The sequence below is a fragment of the Mesocricetus auratus genome, unplaced genomic scaffold (assembly GCF_017639785.1).
Source record: "Mesocricetus auratus isolate SY011 unplaced genomic scaffold, BCM_Maur_2.0 Super-Scaffold_100015, whole genome shotgun sequence".
Classification (NCBI taxonomy): Eukaryota; Metazoa; Chordata; class Mammalia; order Rodentia; family Cricetidae; genus Mesocricetus; species Mesocricetus auratus.
The window spans coordinates 1,659,567-1,677,817 of NW_024429198.1; the positions used below are offsets into that span (position 1 = coordinate 1,659,567).

Consider the following 18,251-nt stretch of genomic DNA (forward strand, 5'->3'; position numbering starts at 1 on the left):
GCGCAGAAAATCTGCCACCGCCGCAGCGACCAGCGACAACTCCGCCTGCCTAGAGGAGCCGCTGGCGCTCCAGAAGGTGGAGTCGGACGCGCTAGCCACACCCCCTCCGGGCGCAGGAGCGCGATTGGCTGCCTCACTCTCCCGGTCCCGCCCACACCACGGCGCCGGAGGCTTGACGGCCCTGCACCTCGCCCGCCGGAAGCAGTTCGCCGGGCGGAAGCTTATCCGCAGGAAGTAGGGGAAGCGCTTTCTCTTCCGGTCTCTTTGGCCTCGGCGGCAGAAGCAAGATGGTGAGTGTGGTCCCTGGGCTCTGTAAATCTCTTTCCATCCTTCTTCCCCGAGCTGCCCTGCCCGCCGTCGGCGCGTGGGTGACGGGATTGCGAGTGTGGGGAGCCGCTGGGCCAGGAGCGGGCGTGCGGTGGCGGGCAGGAGGCAGAGGAACGGCAGCGCTGGCGGGCGAGCCTTCGGCCCCAGCGCCGCCGTTCGTCTCTGGGGCTTGGGGGGACGTACGCACTGTTGTCTCCCCGCGGCAGGCGCTTAGGACAGTTCTGGGGACACTTGTCCCCGCCGCCGAGAAAGCTGGGGACGTGTTTGTTCGCCGGAGCTGGGACTAGGAGGCGGCCACCTTTGGTCTCCCGGCGACTTAAAGTACTGGTGTCCGTGCGGAGCGGGACACTAGAGCGTGCGGGTTAGCGGCAGCCACTTCCTTTAGCTCGCGTGCGAAGAGCTGAAAGCTCTGCCCCGTCTTGCCTCGTGTAAATGTCGCGTCGGTGGGCGTTTTCCGTGAAAATGCCAGAGTGCATGGGAAAGGGGCCAGCTTTCAAACCCGCTTCTTAATGCCCTCACTGTGCAGACGAAAGGAACGTCATCCTTTGGAAAGCGTCGCAACAAAACGCACACGCTGTGCCGCCGCTGTGGCTCGAAGGCCTACCACCTTCAGAAGTCCACCTGTGGCAAATGTGGCTACCCTGCCAAGCGCAAGAGAAAGTGTGAGTACCGGGCTGTCTTTGCATCGGGCCGAGGGAGGGGTGTGATAGCTCTGTACTCGGCACGTGTTAGCTGGTGTGTAAAGAACTTTGGCGGTTGCTGTGTTGGTCAGTGTTAAAAACACCGTAGTTTCTAAGGGGATTGGCTGGCGGTGGGCACTTGGAAAAACCTTTGGAATCCTGTTTTCTTAGATAATTGGAGTGCCAAGGCTAAGAGGCGAAACACTACCGGGACTGGACGGATGAGGCACCTAAAAATTGTCTATCGAAGATTCAGGTACAGTTTTTGTTTCGGTGTCGTTGACTGGGCTGGGATAAGAGCCGGTCCTGTAGCTTTCCGCGCTGGTGAAAAGTGGCAGTGACACTGTTAATTTTGGAATAAGGACCGGCATGATGGACGGAGCACAAGCCATGGAGAGCACGTTAACTACAGTTTATTATAGTTAGACCAAAAGGGGGAGACAGACATGGGAGAGTAAGTGGGCGGGGGTCTGTCCTTTAAGGGGGTCCGTTGCACCTGGTGCAGACTGGTTCTCATGGAACTCTGGGCTGGTCTCAGTGCGTTCTGCCAGGTAATAGAGCAGGCCAGTGTAATGCCTAAACCTTTCAAACACTGCCAGGACTTGTTCTGTGAATGGGGTCGAGGAGGCAGCTCACTTGGTTTAGTCTTCGCTTTTGGTTTCTAAACAACCCTACTGGGTTTTCACCAAGGCTGCCAGACAAAGCTGTACTGCTTATCACTGCTATTCCAGCAGTCTGAGGCGGTCCATTGTGGGGATTGCCCATGGGGTTTGGATGGTGTGCACTGACTGCTGTCTACTAGGACCCAACTTTTGAAGGTCACATGGCAGTGTGAGTCTGTAAACATTTGTGTTTGCACTTTGTGGGCTTGGTGTGTAGTGTAGTAGTTTGCTAGTGCTTTATTAACTGAGTCTACTTTAAGCATTCTTAACCTGTCTGTGCTTCAGATCACTTACCTTTGTAAAATGAGGTTCCTAAAAGTAGGTCTGAGTGTTAGTTAGAATTCACTCCTGGGTGAGCAGCTTCAAATGTTCTGTTATTGGTCATTGTTTTCTGCTACTAAGATTGGGGCCTGTCCTTGAATAGCATAAAGAATAGTGGTCATAAATACCCTTGACTGAAAGAGTTGAGTATATTTGAATCAGTTGTTGTGATTTAATGTGGGTGTCTTTAGTGGGGTAAAAACAGCTTATCAGTGATGTTTTAAAAATAAATGTCTGAACATATGAATGCTATACTGATTTCGACATTTAACTGAGATAAGCTTTATTGAGGTTATTTTGGCTGAATTGAAATGTGTTGGTGTTGCTACATTAACTTTTCTTGTCTTTAACATGGGACAGACATGGATTCCGTGAAGGGACGACACCTAAACCCAAGAGGGCAGCTGTTGCAGCATCCAGTTCATCTTGAGGATTTCAGTCAGTCATAAAAATAAAATGTTCTGGTTTTGAAAACGATGTGTGGTGTGCTAAGGTAATTTAATGTCAGTTCAGTGTTTGGTTATGTGATTGCCTTGGAATCTAAGTTTCTTAATGGCATGTTAAGAACTGGGTCTTCGTACATAAGGTTAGTTCCTATGAGACTGAAGTATAGGGGTAGGGACTGAATGACTTCTCACTTGGGAAAGGATGTGAACCTGCCTGTTTCCGTTACCCTTGGCATGGAGGTTGATAAATGATGAGTGAGAAGATTTGTTAGGGAAGACAAACTTTAAAGAGGAGTTACTAGAATAGTTGTATTAAGTAGCTAAGTGTGCGCCCTAAATTATTAATTCCAGCACTTAGGAGACAGAAGCAGGAAGTTCTCTGTGTTCTAGGCTAGCCTGGTCTACAGAGCGAGTTCCAGGACAGCTTCCAAAAGCCACAGAGAAACCCTGTCTGGAAAAAAAAGTGAGCTTTTAATCCCTGCCATGCTAGGGTATCTTAAGGTGCTTTCAGTCTGTAAAGGACTTGAAAATCCTTATAACTGGTAATGGAAACCCTCAAGGGTGGGAGCCATTTGTAATCCCTGCTCCTGACCTGCTATTGAGCTCTTCATTCTGGATACAGCCAAGTAGGCAGGATGGTGCTTGCCTTTATTCCCAGCACTTGAAAGCAGACAGATCTCAGTTGGAGACCAGCCTGAGCTACTGATGCTTTTCAAATGCTATTTACTTGTTATGAGTTGCTAATCTAAGGGTTGCTTGGACTTTCTAGTATATGAGACTGTACTCTCCTTCAAAGGTGCTAAATTCAAGGCCATGAAGTTGCTTTTGACAGTTTGCATTTAATCTTGATGAAATTCATAGCCTGTGGTAGTCTTATTTTATGGTTAGTAGTGATTAAAATCGGTGAGTTCTAACAGGATAATCAGACATTTAGACGAGTAGGAGTTTAGCTAGGTAGGTAATTGGACTCGAGTAAATCTAGAAACGGGAAGATGAGGTTAGCACAGTCACAAGAATAGGTAGTGCTTGACGAAAATCCCTTTGTTAGCAAGCATAAGAATGGCTTATACCTGTGGGGAAATTTGTTAGCTTGATCTTTCTTGTACATAATAGATTTAGTGCTGATATTAAAGGCATGAACCTCCTCCGCATAGGACTATTATCAGAAGTCACACTTTACTACTACTTTCAGTATTTATAAAAATGTTACATTTTTTAGTTTGTAAACAAGGGTGATGAGAAGCCTGTGATCTTACCATTGGGGATGATAGAAGCAGGAGGAACTAGGGAGTGAGACCATTCTGAACTGCATGAAACCATGTTTCTAGAAACATTTTCCTGCGGCTTAAATCTAAAGTGGGAGGGGTTAGAGACATCTTGGTGGGTTAAGAGCACTGACTGCTTGCAGAACCAGGCTCAGTTCCCAGCACCCACATGGCAGCTCACAACTGTGATTCCAGTACCAGCGAACCCAACAGCCATGACAAACTACCAATGCATGTGAAATTGCAAAAATGGATTTTAAAAGATCTGGAGTGGGAAATAAGATTTTTCAGCTTTTCTGAAGTGACCTCTGAAATGTCTCCCCCAGTTCTCACAGACCCTTTTTTCTATTTGTCATATGTGGGCACGTGAAAGTCAGGCCAAGGAAGAAATAGAAAGGTTTGCTGGCAAGTACCTTTACTGCTTGCCAGCCCCGAATTCTCCCTTTTACATCTCTGTCTTGATCAAAAGTTGGTCTGGGCCAGCTGTAGTGTGAAAGAAGCCCTCTGAGCACGGGCGCACCAGTGCTTCCTGACTGCAGGTCACCATGGCCAGCTGGAGCTGCACTTAGCACTGTATCTCCCTTGCCTTGCTGGACCATACCCTCGAATTGAACCAAGATAAATTATTAGGTTTCTCTTGTCAAGAAGGCCACATACTTGTTTGTGTGGTTTACATGACAGGGTTTCTCTGTAGCTTTAGAACCTGCCCTGGTACTTGCTCTGTAGACCAGGTTGGCCTTGAATTCAAATAGATCCTCCTGCCTTTGCCTCCCAGATTAAAGGCATACTCCATGACACCGAGACACCCAAAGCAGTTTTTTTTTGGTTTGGTTTTTGTTTTTTGGTTTTTCAAGACAGTTTCTCTGTAGCTTTGGAGGCTGTCCTGGAACTCACTTTGTAGACCAGGCTGGCCTCGAACTCGCAGAGATCCGCCTGCCTCTGCCTCCCGAGTGCTGGGATTAAAGGTGTGTGCCACCACCGCCCGGCTTGGTTTGGTTTTTACAAGACAGGGTTTCTCTATTGTTTTGGAAGCTGTCGGACCCGCCCGGCCTCCAACTCACAGAGATCTGCCTGCCTCTGCCTTCCGAGTGCTGGGACTAAAGGCCTGCTCCACCACCGCCCGGCCCCCAAGGCAGTTTTGTGGAAGACATTACAGGGCTCTCAGAAGTTTGAATTAACAGGCAAGATGTTAAAGTAGAAGGTTAGCTTTCAAGATTGGATTAAATACAAGAATTTCTTAACTGGCTTGCTGAATAAATTCTTTAAAATCCCAGCACTTGGGAGGTGGAGACAGGCAGATGGATTTCTGTGAGTTAATCCCCAGTGAGGCAGACAAACTGAGTAATTAGCAACCTGGGTCTCCTTGCTTTGGGCTGTGTATAGACACATCTTAACCCTTAGCTGCACACACTCTGTCCATAGACTCCATTCTGAACAATGGAATAAGATGATTCTTCCTTAGGTGGGGGGGAGGAGGGGAGGACGAGAGCTGGTATTGACACGTCAAGCAAACTTATTTCTAATTTAAGTAAAATAAACAGAAAAAGAAAGATTCTTCCTTTAAGTAGAAAATTACCCATGCTTTTTAGTAACCAGCCCTTCTCTATACTGTTTTACTGTAAAACAGGATTTTACATTAAACCAGATACTTCCCATTTTAGCCAAGCTAGCAGACGAGAGAGCTTTAATCTACTTATCTGTCCTGCAACAACAGGACACAGAGAACACTAATAACCTTGTTTGCCTGGCTCTTGGTTTTATGAAAAAGGGTCTCCACATGTAGTGCTGGCTACCCTGAGTTTACTTTGTAGACCAGGCTGGCAAATTCAAGAGATCATCTCTAACTAGTGCTGGGATTGAAGGTATGAATCGCCATTCCCTGCCTTTCTCTTTGTTTTTTGAGACAGGGTTTCTCTGTTGTTTGGAGACATTCCTGGAACTCTGTAAACCAGGATGACCTCAAACTCAGAGACCCGCCTGCCTCTGCCTCTCTAGTGCTGGGATTAAAGGCGTGTGCCACTAATGCCCGGCTTTTTTTTTTTCACACTTTTTTTTAAAATGTAGGAACTAGGCATTGAAACTCACATCCTCATCTGCACAGCCATGGCTTGCTTGCCTCTGCAGGGCCCAGTTTTCACTCTTGGTAGCCTATTTATGATCTACAGTGTTGCTTTGCTTGAGTAAAGTCACCTTGCTACTTTCACAGCCTGTAAGCCCAGTTCCTTGTAAGAAACCCAAGAACTAGAGCTGGGAAGATGGCTCAAAGTTTATTGCTAAAAACAAGAGGAGGTACAGCGTCTAGGGGTAGGTCTGGTTTTCTCAAGTTACAAGTTAGTTACCAGAGGAAGCTGAGGAACAAGCCTGGTAGCACATGTTATTTCAGGTGCAGAGCCATGGAGTGAAGAGTGGAAAAAATAACTAGTCATCTGGGAATGGGGAAGGCATAATCTGAGCAGCAGCCCTCGAGGAGAAGCAGATCCCCAAAGGAGGAGAGGAAACAGGAAACATTCAAAGTGCTCCTGTTAGAGATGGCTCTTGAGAGAATCCTGTGAGACAGCAGCATGGCATAATGATCTAGAATCCCAATAGTCTTAGTTTTTCTAGACAGGTTTCTCTGTGTAACTTTGGATCCTGTCCTGGAAGTCTTTGTAGACCAGGCTGGTCTCAAATTCACAGGGATCCACCTGCCTCTGCCTCCTGAGTACTGGGAGTGTGTGCCACCACTGTTCCACTGAATCCCAAGAGTCTTGTGGTGATACTTTGTAACTCACTTTGTAAACACAAACTACAACATGAAAAAAGTATTTGTTTAACATACAAGCTTTTTCCCCTGGTAATAAAGATGCTGTTAGTGAGTATTGGAGTGCATTCTTTTAAATAATTGAAATTGGTACCAGATTTGCTTTACAGGATCAAATACGCATCTGGGCAGGATGTACAACCAAAATGCTAACCGTACACCACAAAACAGGTGAAAAGCACCATTTAGACATCCGTACATGTAATTTTAGCAATGGGCTAACACTTCCAAACGTAACAGTGAAACTAAGCGTGGTGGTACAATACATGCCTGTAATCTTAGCACTTGTGAGTGGGAGGCAGGAGATTATGAGTTCAAAGCCAGTCTAGTATGGGCTACTCTTACCTCAAAGAAAAAGACTACAAGCCATTTCAAAATAATTATGGTCGCCGGGCGTTGGTGGCCCACACCTTTAATCCCAGCACTCGGGAGGCAGAGGAAGGCAGATCTCTGTGAGTTCGAGGCCAGCCTGGTCTACAGAGCGAGTTCCAGGACAGCCTCCAAAGCCACACAGAAACCCTGTCTCGAAAAACCAAAAAAAATAATAAAAATAATTATGGTCACAGCAAACCTGCCCTTACTTGATAGTAAAAATACAAATCAACCTTCAAATTTTCATGAAGAAGATCAGGCCCTTGCCTACCAACCAGGACTTTTAACTTAGACTTTAAATTGAGTCCCGTTAGACTACAGTGGGTCTCTTTCTCTGGCTTGACTAAATGTATTGCAAGTATAGACAAACGCTGTCTATTAGCAAGATAAAGTTAGGGCCAGGGAGATGGCCCAGCAAGTAAAAGTGATAGCTAAAACACCCTGGCCAACAGAGACTGATACCTGGAGTTCAATCCTAGCAACCCAAGACAATAAAAAGCCAGGTGGTGGTAGCACACACCTTCAATCCCAGCACCCAGGAGGCAGAGGCAGATGTATCTCTTGTGTTCAAGGCCAGCCCAATCTACTGAGCAAATTCCAGTGCTACTCAGAGAAATCCTGTCTCTCCCCTCCCCCAAAGAAGAAAAAAGATGCAGTGACACACATCTGTAACCTTGGCACTCCTACAGGAAGACTGAAAGCTGAGACAGGAGAATTGCTAGGAAGCTTTAGGGCTACTAGCTAAGCTGAAGTATACAGTGTGGAGGAAATGGAGAACCTGTGCTTCAAGAGAAAACAACAGACCCCAAAAAGTACACAAACGTGGCATAACATCTGCACATATGCAGAAATAGTAAATGTTAAAAATAAATGTAACATCAGTTACAAATGCAAATCAAATATGTAGTTTTAAATTTTCTCGTAGACATTTAAAATGTAAAATTAATCCTATGTATTAATCTAACCGACATTTGTCACCACATAATTGGCACTAGAAATTGAGACATCTTAGATTTTTTTTCTCCCTACTTAAGTACAATATACTTTACATCATCAGCATACCTTACATTTCGCTAGCTAGATTTCAGTGTTTGTGTGACTGGTGGTCACCTAGGTGGTAATGTGAACCGGAACATAAATTTAAGTTTAAATGATCATTTAGTAACACTTTCTTCAACAAGAATAATGCAGTAGATATTGTGACATACATGCTAGAATCCCAGCACATAGGGCTGGAAAGCCGGGCGGTGGCCGTACAGACCTTTAATCCCAGCACTCGGAGAGGCAGGGGCAGGGGGATCTCTGTGAGTTCGAGACCTGCCTGGTCTACAAGAGCTAGTTCTAGGACAGCCTCCAAAGTCACAGAGAAACCCTATCTCGAAAAAACAAAAAACAAAAATAATCAAGTAGAAAGCACGTAAGTTGATAAAGTTAAGATATTAAAGTTACCCAGAGGCGTTTTTTATTTTGTAGAATGGCAGAGAATTTCATACGTCATAAGCACCTCTATTACAAGGTATTGCTGTAAGAATAAAATGCTATGGTGTACATATGGCGTTTGGTGTGATGTCCATACAGTAAGAGTTTGCAAATACTAGCAATCATTATACAGTATCATCTTCTAATATAAATGCTCATTGACATTACGGTTTGCTCTTGGTGCTTTATTGACATATACACAGGACTTCCCCATCATCTCCTCTTTTCTGTCTAAATAAAAAGAAAGGTTTTAACTTTAACATAGTCAAATTATATATAACAAAACAGTTATCAAGTAAGAATATAGTTACAATTTTGTCCATTAACATTTAGTAAAATTTAAAGAAAGTACCATCTGTCCTATCTAGGTGAGTCTAAAGTCTTATATGTAGCTTATCTTTTATCATAACTAAGGAAAACTGATTATAACCATCTGTCTTCAACCCTATCAAAGACCACAGAAGGATAATATATAAACACTAGATTTGAAAGAGACATTTGCTACCTGGACAGTCACCCGAAGTTCCTCTGTAATATTGGGGCATCCATCTTCAGCCCATAGGCCACAATGTGTCCAGAAGATTTCTCAGCAAAGCAGGAAATTTCAAACTGTCCATCTGCATTGTCAGTCTGTCATTCATTTTTCTGTGTCCTGCAGAAAGTCTTATAGACTCTTCCATGAAGCAGGAACCCTGAAGGACTGTTTGAGTTCAGCGGTCACTTTCATATGGGTCCTGCATGTCCAGATTATACAGCAACAGTCAAGCAGTCCAGGCAAGAGCAGTTTCTTGCCCAAATGCTAATCTTGCCATGTTGAAAGCAAACTCCATAATGAGTTTCTTCAATGCCCATCTTCCTCTCAGACATAATTGGTGCTGCCAGGAGCAGACATTTCTCATTGTCAAGAAAAACCTTAAACAACTTTAAATGCCATTTTCTGAAGGTCTTTGAAAGGTTTGAAGACTATCTATCTATCTCAAATGTATCTCTGTATATCTAGAAAACCTAGCTAGCCTAACTATAAGTTCTGACTATTATAAGTGACTATCTATAGTCTGTATTTAATTATGCATTAATGTTTTAAAAGATCATTATAAGCACAATACTTAATCTAGAGGAGAAATATACATACCACAGAATTGACCTTGAATTTGTATCACTAAATGAAAAACCATACCCATATCATAATTCCCCTTTTTACCATTAAAAAGAGATTGGCTGTGATCATTAACCAATTATAAACAACGTCATTTAAATGAAAACTAAGATTTATGAACAATATGGGAATTTGGGCATCAATCATTCCAAACTGCTTCATGCTGGATTGGGGCACTGTTCATACCATGGGGATCATGACAAAACTCAGAAACCTGTGTTAAGTCCTTATTTTCGGGGTCTGTAAGGCTGCATTCATCTTAGCTGTTTTAAATGTTGAATCACTTGGGCCACTGCTTCCGGGGGTCTTGGTTCATCAAACCACAGAAGCCTGGAAGGAGTCCACAGCTTTCCATTTTCTGTGGAAACAGAAATAAAATATCTTTTCCAAAGTAACATATCCTTATACTTAAATTTTGAAGTCAAGGCATTTTCAAAAGATATAAGTTGAATTAATTCAGCAGCATTTATAATCAAGTGTACTTTAGCATTTGTTCCTTCAGCAATCAAAAAACTGAAAAACACAATAGCATAAAGTATTCAGACTCTCTGTGTATTTTCCATCATACGTGGCTTATATTACTCTATTTCTTTTACTCTTATTTATTTTTATTTATTTCTCTGAGACAGTGTTTCCCTGGAAATCCGCCTGCCTCTGCCTCTGCCTCTGGAGCAAATCCTACCTACCAGCATGTGCCACCACAACTGGCTTCTCTATCTATTTACCACTATGCCTTTAGAGATTTTTCTTCATCTGAATCTGACTTTACTGTAAACCTTTTTGTTTTTCTGGCCATGTGTCTTATCTGCTAAAAACCATGGCTGTTTAAACTGCAGTTTTTCCAAGATGGCAGGCATAAGCGTGATTCCAGCTCATTGCCTCAGTCTAGGCTGACATCCAGCAAAAGCTTCCGGCTTAGAGATGTGGTCACTGCCATTTCTAGCTGTGCATACACACCTTTCAATTGTTAGCAGAGCCTCTTAAAAGAACCTTGCTGGGTTCTTTTTTTTTTTTTTGCTTATGCTGAGTCAGGAAGACTCCCTTAAGCAAGCCGCGTGAGTCTCTGCTTGTCGCTAGCAAAACAGAGCCCACCTGAGAAAATGCTGTTACCAAGAACCCATGCTTTTCTCTCCGTCCTTTTGTTTCTAAAATTCCTTTAAAGCTTTTGTAGTTCTACATGGAAATTCAATCCCGCTCCTGACAACCATTTGTAGAGAGAAGCCTTCCTGCCAGCCTGGTTCCAGAGCTGCATCAGTCCCAAATGAACACACAGGAGGCTATATTACTTATGAAGCTGTTGGCCTTGCTTGTTTCTTACTGGCTAGCTCTGACTTAAGTATTTACTCCATATTGTTAATCTAAGTATTTCTCTTACCAGAGAAAGGGTCCGGACTTTTTACCCCTATGGCAGCTACATGGCGACTCCCTGTGTTTCTCCTTCCCGGCATCCTCCTCGACTCCTAGGACTCCTAGTCCCACTTATCTTGCTTCCCTATTGGCCAACAGTGCTTTATTGACATATACATAGGACTTCCCTATCACATAGGAATATGGGTGAGGATTTACTCAAAGAAGCAGAAATGGCTCAAAGACAGTTGCATCACCAAGACCAACCCCAGCACAAGTGACATCTCTCAAAAGCTGGGAACCTGGAGCACACTACTAGCTGCGGGGAGGTAAACAGGTTGGAGAATGTCCTTTCCAAGTGACTAGTCTAAACCTCTTCCAGGCAGCTCAGCTGGTTTCTGCCTCTCCCACACAGCTGGTCTGACCTCAGTCTCCTTTTCAACTTTGCTTGGAGCTTCTGAAAAGGACTCAGCTTTTATTACTTACTCTAGCAGGGAGAGGGCCTAGTGAAGCTTGTCAGTTTCAGGGACTTCCTGGAGCTCTTTTGAGTTGTTTCCCTCAGTGCTTTAAAGAGCTTTCCTTGCAGGATGAAATATTTCAATCTAGTAGGAAACTGTCAACAACCCCTTCCTCTGGCCCTTACATTCTTTTCTCTCCCTCTTCAGCAATGATCCCTGAGTCTTGGAAGGGGTGACTGTAGATATCCAGCTATGCTAAGAATTAGGCCACTGTGCCCTTGTCACTTGTTTCAGCAGCACCAGTGGTTTTAAGTTGGGGTTCGTAGCCACCGTGATCTGTGGGTGCAAGCACACATGTTTAGAAGGGAGTCTGACAGACACATCACGTACATCTAGTAAAACAATAGAAGTTGCTTCCCCACCGGGCGTTGGTGGCGCACGCCTTTAATCCCAGCACTTGGGAGGCAGAGGCAGGTGGATCTCTGTGAGTTCGAGGCCAGCCTGGTCTACAAAGTGAGTTCCAGGACAGCCTCCAAAGCCACAGAGAAACCCTGTCTCGAAAAACCAAAAAAGAAAAAAAAAAAAAAAAAGAAGTTGCTTCCCCATTAGGTCCTATGATCTCCTCAGGCACAGGTTTTTATCCTGGTTTACAATACCAGACATAAACTCCCTCTAGTGGAGTAGGCCTTAAATCCAATCAGAACCCTGCTTGTTGATCTTATCCAAGATAGCTGAGACATTATTGCCCAAGTAGCACATCTTGCCCTACATGTCAGTATTTTAGCATGCAGCGTCTACAGTCAAGTAAGAATGCTGGTGACAGGTCTCCACCAGCAGCCTGTGTGGATCTCCTTTGGCACTACAAAAGCCAGTCAGCAGGGTGAGAGTTTCAGTTCACTGTCAGCTTAATATCTCCATGTCCTGTAGTCACAGCGTGCACATGTGGTATCTTCTGCAATAGGGTCTTACATCTAGTTGTGGCATATAATCAACAGCAGTACTAATAGTTTACATGATTTGGGGGGCCTCAGGGGCTTCCTTGGTCAACAATTCACAAGGATGTAGCCTACTCCTGGCATTTAAGTTTTTATTCAACAGCCTTATGGCCTCTTGTAGTATCTTTTTTTTTTGAGACAGGGTTTCTCTGTATTGTCTTGGAGGCTATCTGGAACTCGCTCTGTAGACCAGGCTGGCCTCAAACTCACAGAGATCCGCCTGCCTCTGCCCCCCAGTGCTACGATTAAAGGCATGTGCCACCAACCCCTGGCTTGGATTTTTTTAAATTAACACAGCCCCAGTAGGATTATAAGGTAGGTGAAAGTATCATTGTGCCTAGTTGTCGCTCCTGTAACTTTCCAAATCTCTAAAATACTCAGAGTTTAGCATTCTGTCATTTACATGACAATCTTTTTCAGAGAATAGGCAGGGTAAGGCAATATCTTGAACCACCATTCACTAACAAATAGTGGGGTTACAAAAATAACCTTGGTTAAACCCTCTGAAAGTCTGTTGTCATCTGAGCAGGTTTCAGGTGATTGCAGAAGTTCACATCTCCTTATGAAGACACTAAAGTTGAACAAGGTCTATCCACACAGCATGGAAAGGTTTCGTCCATTGTATCAATTCTTCATCCACAGGTCAAGGTTGGGTACAAAGCATGGATGGGGGTTTTAACTTAATTGGTTCTCTGTAATTCTTGGTCATTTTCTCTAAGCCATTATTACATTTTCATAACCGAGAGCTCTTCCGCACAGCCTTCCTACATTTCTCCACATCTAATGATCTCAGTGGGCTGAGTTAATCTGCTCAGACAGAGCCAAGGGGGAACATGACCATTGCTCTCCCTTGATGGATCTGAGTGGCCCTGGGGTTGGCACTGTAAATGTAGCTATGACTGTTGCCTTTCCATCCACCATTCCTGGCTGGTGGGGAAGTTCCTGGCAGGGCAAACCATCCCCCCCCCCCCAGCATAACCTTGTGCTAAAGGGAAATGTATCTGCCTCACTCTGGGGAATAATTGCCTACCCCTGGGGCAGTCATGATGGTCTTCACTGGTTTGTGTTTGCATGGATGTCTTCTGTGAACAGCTCCCTGGGCTTCCAAGCCTTCTAGAAGCTCATTGGCACACAGTTTGGCTTTTTATCATTTTTCCCCTTAGAAACTGTGGCTCAACACAGATCTTGCCACATATGTCTTCCAACAACCCAGACAAACCTCTTCCTCTGCTTCACCATTTTAAAAAATCTCCTCTAGGTTGAGCTCTCACTTTATGGACACTCTTTACATATTGGTCTAAGTCGCTGAGACCTACCAAAGCCTTTCCTACTTTACAAAGGTCTTCTTTCACCAAAGGGCTCAGCAAAGTCACTAAAGCCTCATACCAGCCTCGAGGTCCATGCTGAATCAACCTTTTCCTTAACTGTCCTTTGAACCCAGTTCTATCTGGCCCAGTGAACTAAGGTTCAAACACAGCTTCTCTTGTTCCTAGTTCCCTCAACAGTGTCTGTCCCTTCTCTATTGTTGTCATTCTCGGACATTTATGGGGCCTTCAGACAGAGATAACCAATTGTTCCTAATGGCTCTGATAAGTCAGACCACTAGGGACTGACACCGTGTGTCAGTTATGCAGTCTTTGCCTTAAGGAGTAGTTACACTACTCGGTTTTCTGCCTCCATAGCAGTCAGACTGTTCCCATCTGCTCCCATGGCCCACAGCCTCACAAGGCATTCTGTCCTGGTCACAGAGGAAGAAGGAATCTTAACTGAGGAATTATGCACCCGCAGCAAGTTGGCCTGTGGGTGTGTATATGGGGAGAACTCTCTTGATTAGTAATTGATACAAGAGGCCCCGATCACTAAGCATAAGCCACAGAGTGAGCCAAAGGGTATAATTCCCTCATGGCTTCTGCTTAAGCTCCTGCTTGGCTTCCTGTCCTGAGTTCTCTCAGTGACGGGTTGTGACCTGGAAGTACAAACAAACAGTCCCCTTCATTCCCCTGTTGCTCAGAGTAGTTTATCAGAGAAGCAGGAAGCAAACTAATTTTTTTTTTTTATTGAAAGAGGTATTTAGTATAACTTTTGTCAAAGTTACAGCATTGCAACAAGTCAATTAGATTGCTGCAGATAGGGATTGTGGCTTTTGAATGAGAAATGCCCCTCATAGGCTCGTGTATTTGAACACTTGATTCCCAGTTAGTTGCTACTGTTTGTGAAGGCTGTGAAAACTTTAGGAGCTGGAGCCTAGCTAGAGGAAGTGTATGGCTTGAGTCAGGCTTTGAAGTTTGTTTGTTTGTTTAACCTGGCCACACTTCCTGCTGGGTTTTGCTTCCTGTGTGCAGATGATGCAACATAGGAACTTCCTGCTCCCACTGCCATGGCTTCATTGCCTATTGCCATGTCTTCCCTGCCACAGTAGACTCTACCTCCCTGGAACCGTAAGCCAAAATAAGCCTTTGCTTTTCTAAGTTACTTTTTGTCAGGGTGCTTTATCACAGCAAAAGAAAAGGAACTAGTGCCAGCATGTAGTATCAGCTGAACATTCGTGTCTCTCTGAAAGGTACATGTTGAAATCAAATCATCAGTGCTATGGGGTGATGTGGCGATTTGGAGGGAGTGATCAGGTCCTGAGAGTGAGACCCTTATGAATAGTATCACTGCCCCTGTGGAAGAAGTTCCTGAGAGCAGCCTTTCCACTTCCACCATGTGAAACGACAGCAATAAGCCATCAACTAAGAACCAGGAAATGGCTTCCCACCAGACAATGAATGTGATAGCATATTTGTTGGGGCCCATAGAAATAGCTCCACTTCATCTTGATATAGGGTAGAGAGTTCAAACTTGTTTTCATTCCTTAAAGGTCAAACAACAGAAGTAATTAATGGGTCTGGAAAGATGTCTCAGAGGTTAAGAGCACCGACTGATCTTCCAGAGGTCCTGAGTTCAATTCCCAGCATCCACATGGTGGCTCAAAACTATCTGTAATGAGATCTGGTACCCTCTTCTGAACTGCAGGGATACATGTAGTCAGAACTCTGTATACATAATAAATAAATAAATCTTTTTTTTTAAGAAGTAACTAATGGATGTCTTTAGCCTAACAGTGTGACTGATGGATGCTTTACTCCTTGAGAGATTTTTTTTTCTTCCGAGACAGGGTTTCTCTGTGTAGCTTTGGAGGTTGTCCTGGAACTCACTCTGTAGACTAGCCTGGACTGGAACTCAGAGATCCACTTGCCTCTGCCTCCCAAGTGCTGGGATTAAAGGCGTGTGCCACCACTGCCTGGCCTTTTGTTGCTTTTAAGTCACCTAGTTTATAGTGTTTTGGTAACAGTGTCAGCCTTCATGTCTAAAGACAACATGGTTTCCTGGAAAGAATATTTTGAGATATGGATAGATGCATGAGTTAGTAGTATACCCATACATGCCTATTTCTCTGTTTTTCAGCAAAGAAGATCTGGGGGCAGTGAGCATGCTTAGCACCAAATACCAATCCACAAAAGAAGTAACTAAGACTCTTCAAGAAATGACTGATCCAGGGTTGGGGAGGAGGGGAGGGAGAGGGAACTGGGAGTGACATATGTAAAAAGTTAAATTAAAAAATATGAAAAAAGCCGGGCGTTGGTGGCACACGCCTTTAATCCCAGCACTCGGGAGGCAGAGGCAGGCGGATCTTTGTGAGTTCAAGACCAGCCTGGTCTATAAGAGCTAGTTCCAGGACAGCCTCCAAAGCCACAGAGAAACCCTGTCTCAAAAAAAGAAAGAAAGAAAGAAAGAAAGAAAGAAAGAAAGAAAGAAAGAAAGAAAGAAAGAAAGAAAGACTGATCCAAAGACAAAGAAAAGGAGCCAGGTATTGGTGGTGCATGCCTTTAATCCCAGCACTCGGGACGCTGAGGCAGGCAGATCTCTGTGAGTTCGAGGCCAGCTTGGTCTACAGAGCAAGTTCCAGGACAGCCTCCAATACAATACAGAGAAACCCTGTCTCAAAAAACAAAAAAAAAACAAAAAAAAAAAACAAAATAAAAAGACAAGGAAAAGAACTACACACGATGAGTCAGAGCACCCTGGAATGACAGAAAGTGGAAAGGCATGAAACTAATAAAACTATACTGGTGGAGGATGTACTAGGCTTCTCTTGGGCCACCAACCAGCTCCAAAGTCATGACACATTGACTTATTATTAGTTTTAAATGCTTCACTCTCATTTTAGTCTGTTTTTCTTTATCTGCCTTTTGTCTCAGGGCTTTTTTACCTTTCTTTCTTTCTATATATCTTGCTTTCCTGGTATCTTCAAGTCTGGCTGGCAGCTGCCTGGCTTCTGTCCCCAAGCATGTCCCTCTTATTCACCCTCATTCTCTTCTTTGCTCTCCTACTTATTCTTTCTGCCTGTCAGCCCCACCTAACAAATTTCCTACATAGCTATTGGCTGTTCAGATTTTTATTAGACCAATCCAGTTCCTTAGGCAGGCAAGGTGAAACAGCAACACATCTTCACATATTTAAACAAATGCAGCAGAAACAAATGTAGCACACCTTTATACATTAAAGTAACAATCTGCAGCATAAACAAATGCAGCACACCTTTACATAGTTAAATATTTCACAACAGAAGGATATCAAGCCACTGAAACAGGGGTCTCTAATGAGAGCTGAAATGATTTGAGCAATAAGAAACAGTATTGGATTTAAAATATCTGCTGTCAATAAATAACTAGACAGGCATGGAGATGCACAACTGTCATATTGGGACCAGGGGCAGAGGCAGGAGGACCAATGAATGATCAAGGCCAGCCTGGTTATCTTAGGTACTCCTCTGTTGCCATGTGAAAGCACCATGACAACAGCAACTTATAAAACACAGCATTTAATCTGGGGGCTCATGGCTCCATAAGGTTAGAGTTCATGACCATCATGTTGGGGAGCATGGCAGCAGGCAGGCAGGGATCTACAGGAGTAGCTGAGAGATTACATTGGGTCCACCAGGACAAGGTGTAGTGTGTACGTAGAAGCACTGACTGGGAATTATGTGGACTTTTGAAACCTTGAAGCCCAATTCCAGTGACAAACGCCCTTCAATGAGGCCACACCTCCTAATCCTCCCAAACAGTTTCACCATCTGGGCACCAAATATTCAAATATATGAGTGTATGGGGGACAGAATTCCCATTTAAAACACCACACTGGTCTACAAATTGGGTTCTGAATCTAGGCCAGTCAGGGCTACATAGTGAGACGCTGCTTCAATAGTGGGGTAAGAGAGTGTTTGCTCGAGTAAATAAATAGAAGGGAGAGAGGACACGAAGAATTCCAAAATAATTTATGTAATGGTACTTACTTTTTTTTTTAAAGCAATAGTCTCACTGTGTAAGCCAAATTGGCCTGGACCTTGTTTGTGATCTTTCCAATTCAGTCTCACAAATTCTCAGTGAATACTACAAGTTAAAGCATAAGGAGTACAAATTTCCAATGGTTCCAGTAATTTATTTGTGTGTGTGTGTGTGTGTGTGTGTGTGTGTGTGTGAGAGAGAGAGAGAGAGAGAGAGAGAGAGAGAGAGAGAGAGAGAGAGAGAGAGAGAGAGAGAGAGAGACCTGCTGTGGGTGCTGAGAACTAAACTAAACTTGGGTCCTCTGGAAGACCAGTATGTTCTCTTACCCACTTATCCATTCAACCATTTCTCCAGTCCTAAATTTCCAGATTTTTGTTTTGTTTTTTTCTTTTCAAGACAGGGTTTCTCTATGTAGCTTTGGCTGTCCTGGAACTCGACTTGTAGACCAGTCTGGTCTCGAACTCACAGAGATTCTCCTGCCTCTGCCTCTCAAGTGCTGGAATTAAAGGCATGTGCCACCATAGTGCAGCAATTTCCAGTCTTTAAGGATGAACTTTAAGCTAGTTCCAGGACATGGTCCAAAACAATTCAGAGAAACCCTGTCTCAAAAAAAAAA

The 18,251-nt window shown here is 44.1% G+C and overlaps 1 protein-coding gene and 1 non-coding gene across 2 annotated transcripts; both read left to right on the forward strand.

Annotated features, from left to right (window-relative positions):
• The first annotated feature begins 189 nt into the window (after nucleotides 1-189).
• Rpl37 (ribosomal protein L37) lies at nucleotides 190-2,467 on the forward strand. Its single transcript, XM_005086510.4, has 4 exons — nucleotides 190-290; nucleotides 854-989; nucleotides 1,179-1,263; nucleotides 2,351-2,467. The coding sequence occupies exons 1-4, from the start codon at nucleotides 288-290 to the stop codon at nucleotides 2,418-2,420; spliced, it is 294 nt and encodes a 97-aa protein (XP_005086567.1). The 5' UTR covers nucleotides 190-287; the 3' UTR covers nucleotides 2,421-2,467.
• On the forward strand, nucleotides 2,194-2,273 carry LOC121144397. Its single transcript, XR_005881761.1, has one exon. It is a non-coding gene; the product is annotated as a small nucleolar RNA SNORD72 (small nucleolar RNA).
• Nucleotides 2,468-18,251: the final 15,784 nt, after the last annotated feature.